General features: G+C 49.7%; 1 protein-coding gene across 1 annotated transcript in view; it reads right to left on the reverse strand.

Annotated features, from left to right (window-relative positions):
* The window catches only part of FAM32A (family with sequence similarity 32 member A), a 15210-nt gene extending 11507 nt beyond the window's left edge, over positions 1-3703 (reverse strand). The window contains exons 1-2 of the mRNA XM_026456935.1: positions 3576-3703; positions 3327-3468 (exon numbers count right to left, since the gene is read on the reverse strand). Coding sequence (XP_026312720.1) covers positions 3327-3468; positions 3576-3649 — 216 coding nt within the window. The 5' untranslated portion in view covers positions 3650-3703. The remainder of the gene's footprint in view (positions 1-3326; positions 3469-3575) is intronic.
* Between the last annotated feature and the right edge of the window lie 2636 nt (positions 3704-6339).

Below are 6339 nucleotides of genomic sequence, written 5' to 3' on the forward strand. Positions count from 1 at the left end.
GGAGGTTGCAGTGAGCGGAGATAGGGCCATTGCACTCCAGCCTGGAGCCTGGGTGACAGAACGAGACTCTCTCTCAAAAAAAAAAAAAAAAAAAAGAAAGCACTGAGGCACCAGCTATATGGCAGCAAAGCCATCTTAGATGCTCCAGCCCAGATGCACCTTCAGAGACTCCAGGCCCAGCTGCCATCTGACCGCACTAGACTCCAAGTGAGGTCAGAACCTGCTGAGCTCAGTCAACCCAGAGCATCATGAGATATTATCGGTAGGGGCCATCTGGCCCCTCTCTTCTCCTTCATTCCCTCCCCACCTCCTTCTGTGTCCAGTCAGCCCTCACCTGGCTGATTCTCCCTCTAAGGCAAGCACCCTGCCCATCTCCGTCCCTCTTCCTGCTGCTGCGAGCCCAGCCGAGGCCTGTGTCTCCTCATGAGAAGCCACAATGACTTGTCCAGCTGCCACACAATGCCAGGCACCTGGCTGGACTCTGCCCACAGGCGTGACACCCAGCTAATATTTTAGCTTTTGCAGATACAGGGTATCGCTATGTTGCCCAGGCTAGTCTTGAACTCCTGGGCTCAAGTGACCTTCCCACATCGGCCTCCCAAAATGTTGGGATTACAGGCATGAGCCACCGTACCTGGCTGACTCCACTTGGATTTCTACTGGGGCACTGCATTTACCTTCTTTAAAACTATACCTTTGGTTCCCCCTCCCTCGACTCCCACTCCAGAAAACCTGCTTTATCTGCAATCCTTCCCACCCCAGTAAACAGCACCTTCATTCATCAAACCGCCCAGCCCAAAGTCTTGGTCATCCTTGACTCTTCTTTCTTTCCCAGCTTACATCCAACCCAACAGCTAACCCTGAATTCATCCTTGAAAACCTATTCCAAACCTGTTACCTTCCATTGACTCCATCACGACTGCTCTACTCTGAACTCCCATTATTAGTCTCTTGAAAGCTGCATAAGTCTCTCATTCTGGCTCCAGCAATAAAATCTCAGCCCTGCCTCTGATTATAGCCTCAGGGTTAGAAGGGACAGAAATGCATTCACTTGGTCAGGCATGGTGGCTCACGCCTGCAATCCCAGCACTTTGGGAGGCCGAGGCGGGCGAATCACTTGAGGTCAGGAGAGCAAGACCAGCCTGGCCAACATGGTGAAGCCCCATCTCTACTAAAAATACAAAAATTAGCTGGGCATGGTGGCGGGCACCTGTAGTCCCAGCTACTTGGGAGGCTAAGGCAGGAGAATCGCTTGAATCCAGGAGGCAGAGACTGCAGTGTGCCAAGATTGCACCACTGTACTCCAGCCTGGGCAACAGAGCAAGGCTTTGTTTCAAAAAATTTAAAAAAGGCCGGGCATGGAGGCTCACGCCTGTAATCCCAGCACTTTGGGAGGCCGAGGCAGGCTGATCACCTGAGGTCAGGGGTTCAAGAACAGCCTGGCTAACATGGTGAAACCCCGTCTCTACTAAAAATACAAAAAAATTAGCCGGGCATGGTGGCAGGCGCCTGTAATCCCAGCTGAGGCAGGAGAGCTTGAACCCAGGAGGTGGAGGTTGCAGTGAGCCGAGATCGCACTGCATTCCAGCCTGGGTGACAGTCAGACTCAGTCTCGCTGAGATGGAGTCTCACTCTGTTGCCAGCCGGGAGTGCAGTGACGTGATCTTAGCTCACTGCAACCTCTGCCTCCCAGGTACTGGTTCAAGCAATTCTTCTGCCTCAGCCTCCTCCCAAGTAGCTGGGATTACAGGCGTGTGCCACCACGTCTGGCTAATTTTTTTATTTTCAGTAGAGACAGGGTTTCACCATGTTGGCCAGGCTGGTCTTGAACTCCTGACTTCGTGATCCACCCACCTGACTTGTTAAATCCTTACCACAACCCTGTGAGGTAGACTTTACTGCTACTTTAACTAAACGGTAACTGGCTTGCCCAGAGTTACACCACTAATTCGTGGTAGAGGCAGAGTCAAACTCAGGTCTGTCTTGCCAGAGGTAGTGCACCCATATGTTTTCTGTATGCCTGAATTAGACCTGGGATTAGGGAGTTAATTGTCCCAATGTTCCCAATGTCCATTTTCCCCAGTGTCACCATACAGAATCACCTAGACCAGGGTTAGGGTTTCTCAGCCTCAGTGCTACTGATACTTGGAGCTGGATCATTCTTTGCTGCAGCGGGTTGTCCTGTGTATTACAGGGTGTGAAGGATCATCCCTGGCCTCTAGCCACTGTTGCCAGTAGTCCCCACCCCAATCCAGTTGAGGACCAAAAATGTCTCCAGACATTGCCACATGTGCTTAGCGGTGGGGGTTTGTGGAGTGGAGACTACCCCCAGTTGAGAATCACTGACCTGCACTGATTATTCTGTCTCCCTAGCATAACGGACCCAGTTTATCTATCTTACTATGAACTGTTCTGTTCTCCACTGCACACATTTATTGTGTTTAATATCAAGAAGCAATAATTTATTGGAGCCTTAAATACAATACAAAGTCGTCATGAGCATGGCCATTCAACATCAACAGCTGAGACTGGGTGCAGTGGCTCACGCCTGTAAGCCCAGCACTTTGGGAGGCTGAGGCGGGCGGATCACTTGAGATCACAAGTTCGACATTAGCCTGGCTAACACGGTGAAACCGCGACTCTACTAAAAATACCAAAATTAGCCGGGTGTGGTGGCGCGCGCCTGCAATCCCAGCTACTCGGGAGGCTGAGGCAGGAGAATTGCTTGAACCCGGGAGGCAGAGGCTGCAGTGCTCCGACCCCACCAAAAATAAATAAATAAAAAATATAAACGACATGTTTGAATCTGCCAAAGTTGTCTTGGAAACAAACTTTGTGGTGACTTCGAGCGGTGAGCATGGCCATTTAATATCAAGAGCTGGCATCCACTGAGCATTTACGCACTGCACTGCCTTTTACTTTCATGACTTCCTCCCGAGTTCCCAAACCTCTTAGAATAAATTACTATCCTGACTCATACAGAGAAGTAAACTGAGGCACAGAAATAAGAAAGTCACTGGCCTAGTGTCGCAGGGCAAATGAGCCACAGCACTGGAATCCAAACCCGGGTCTCCAGCTCTGGCCTTTCAAAGCCAGTTCTAGCTCTCCCCTCTGCTGCCCACTAGGGCCAGCGGGGTCTTCTCATCCTTGGCGCTCCCCCCGCAGAGGGCGCCTCTTCTCTCACTCACGCACAGCATCATCTCCCCGTAATTAAGGTCTCCTCTGACCGCTCCCCTGCCCTCCGAGCGCCCCAGCCCTGACCCCAATTTCGAGTCTCCCGGCGCCGGGTGTCCCCGCCCTCCTCGCCGCCTTCTGCTTTTGCTCACCCGCTTCTCCTGCATTTTCTCGAAGGCCGCCTGGGCCGGGGTCCGCTTGTCCAGGCCGCGCCGCTTCTCCTCCTCGTTCTTTTTGCTCGTTCCCATTGCTTCCAGGAGTTTCGCTTTGTCTTTGTCCTTCTTTTTCTTCTTCCTGGAAAAAGACACGAGGAGGGGAGGGGTCGGAGGGTCAGGGCTAGGGGTCCAGAGAAAAGGTCTAAGGGGAGTGAAGACGGAATCCCGCGGGCCCTCGGGCCTCACCGCTTGGTCACTCCCAGCTCTGCGACGCCTTTCAGCTTCAGGGGTCCCTTTTGGACCTGCTCGTAGGCCTCCATAACACTCTCCGGTGGTTCGGCAGATGTACTGCCACACTTCCTGTTTGCAAACACTATTTCCTCCTGAATGCCCGCCTCACTTCTCTTTGATTGGCTGAGCTACAAGGTGAGCATGCGCTCTTGGTTCTGGAGCGGGGCCACACTTCGGGGTAGTGGGCGGGACAGAGAGCCAAACGAGGGAGTGCCCTTCGCATCCTGTCAGCAGCCACACTTCCGAAATTGGCGCCCACTTGCGGTCTTCAGTTCTTCAGACAGGGTGATGGAAACTCAACCCCTTTTTGAGGGTTTTGCACACTTTTGGGTGACCTATTCTCTCTCCTTGGTTTTTTTTTCTTTTTTAGAGACATGGTCTTGGTCTGTTGCCTAGGCTGGAGTGGAGTGGCGCGATCGTAGCTTACTGCAGTCTTGAACGCCTGGGCTCGAGATCCTCCCGCCTCAGCCTCCCCAGTAGCTGGGACTACAGACGGACGCCACTGAGCGCGGCTAATATTTTCATTTAATTTTTTTTTTGTCGAGATGGGATCTCGCTATATTGTCCAGGCTGGTCTCGAACTGCTAGGTTCAAGCGATCCTCCCGCTTCAGCCTTCCAAAGCGCAGGGGTCACAGGCCTGAGCCACGTGCGCCGCCCCCGTTCTCTTTTATTGCCATATTCTGAGCGTTCAATGATAGCTGGGCCTAATTTTGTAAACCTAATCAGTATCCATTAATTTTTCAGCTTTAGGTAAATGACAATATTATGTGACAAGGTTGGTGGTATGTTAAAACAATTAAAAATCTATTTTATGCCAGGCGCAGTGGCTCACGCCTGTAATCCCAGCACTTTGTGAGGCCGAGGTGGGCGGATCACGAGGTCAGGAGATCGAGACCATTCTGGCTAACAGCGTGAAGCCCCGTCTCTATTAAAAATACAAAAAATTGGCTGGGCGTGGTGGCATGCTCCTGTAGTCCCAGCTACTTGGGAGGCTGAGCAGGAGAATCGCTTGAACTCGGGAGGCAGAGGTTGCAGTGAGCTGAAATCACACCACTGCACTCCAGCCTGGGCAACAGACTCCATCTCAAAAACAAAACAAAACAACTACAAAACAAACACAAATGTATAAATATTTAAATCAGCACTTTGGGAGACCAAGGTAGGCGGTTCACATGAGGTCAGGAGTTTGAGACCAGCTTGGCCAACATGGTGAAATCCTGTCTCTACCAAAAAAACAAAAACAAACAAAAACCCAAAATTAGCTAGGCATGGTAACATGGGCCTATAATCCCAGCTACTTAGTAGGCTGAGGCAGGAGAATCACTTAAACCCAGGAGGCAGAGGTTGCAGTGAGCCAGAATCGCACCACTGCACTCCAGCCTTGTCAACAAAGACTCCATTTCAGAAAACAAAAAACAAACAAACGAAAAAACCCACAAAACAACAAATCAATAGAGAATAAGGTATTGCTGTGTTGTCCAGGTTGGTCTCAAACTCCTGTCCTCAAGCAGTCCTCCTGAAGCACTAGAATTACAGGTGTGAGCCACCACCCCTGGCCCTTTCTTTCTTTTCATCCTTTCAGCGTTGTGCAGTTTTCTTACATAGGATGTGTACATGCCTATATCTTTTTGTTTGTTTGTTTGTTTTTTGAGACAGAGTCTCGCTCTGTTGCCCAGGCTGGAATACAGTGGCACGATTTCGGCTCACTGCAACTTCCACCTCCCAGGTTCAAGAGATTCTCCTGCTTCAACTTCCTGAGTAGTTGGGATTACAGGCACCCACCACCATGCCCTGCTAATTTTTGTATTTTTAGTAGAGACGGGGTTTTGCCATGTTGTCCAGGCTAGTTTCGAACTCCTGACCTCAGGTGATCCCCCTGCCTCAGCCTCCTAAAGTGCTGGGATTACAGGCGTGAGCCACCGCTCCCAACTCTTGCATATATCTTTTTAATGTCAGCAGAGGACTATGGGAATTTTTGGTTTCTTCTCTATTTCCCTCTGTATCAAAAACCTAGTAAAAAAAAATGGTTATGAGAAAAATTTAAAAAGACTGTGCCTACCAAGTGTCTGTGAAGATGTGTTGAAACTGGAACTCAAACGTGCTGCTGTTGTGAATGTTAAACGGCATAAACAGTTTAGAAATCAGTCTGACAGTTCTTTAAAAGATTAAGCATTCACTTATACTATGACAAAAGAATTAGATTCCTAGGTTTTAACCCAAATGAAATGAAAGTATAGACATATATACAATTGTGTACATGAATGTTCACTGAAGATTTATTTGTAATAGCCAACAAATTAGAAACAGCCCTAATACTGCCCTAGATAAATGAACGCAATCCGTTCCCACAAATCTTGGCTGACTTTTGCAATCAATGGAATTGCTAGGTCCAAGGTTATGCACATTTGCACGTTTTATTTCTCATAGATTTTGTCGAAATTGTGCCAGGGTGGTGTTCTTGTTTTGTTTTGTTTGTTTGTTTTGTTTTAACTGGGGGCGGGGAGGGGGAAGAGGCGAAGGAGGTGGAGAAGAAAGAAGCAAAGGTCCCCAAATCTACCGGATACAAGAAAAAGGAGGGCACAGGGGCTGCCTTTCTCAGTCCTACCTGCAGGGGGCAGCAATCCACCGCCTAATTCTCCGTCCACAACTGGAAAAGACTGCAGAGGGACTTCTGGTACCAGCGGATGGGGACTGCCAGCACTTTTGTGTCAAAAGAAA

This window comes from Piliocolobus tephrosceles, chromosome 21 (assembly GCF_002776525.5).
Source record: "Piliocolobus tephrosceles isolate RC106 chromosome 21, ASM277652v3, whole genome shotgun sequence".
NCBI classification, from domain to species: Eukaryota; Metazoa; Chordata; class Mammalia; order Primates; family Cercopithecidae; genus Piliocolobus; species Piliocolobus tephrosceles.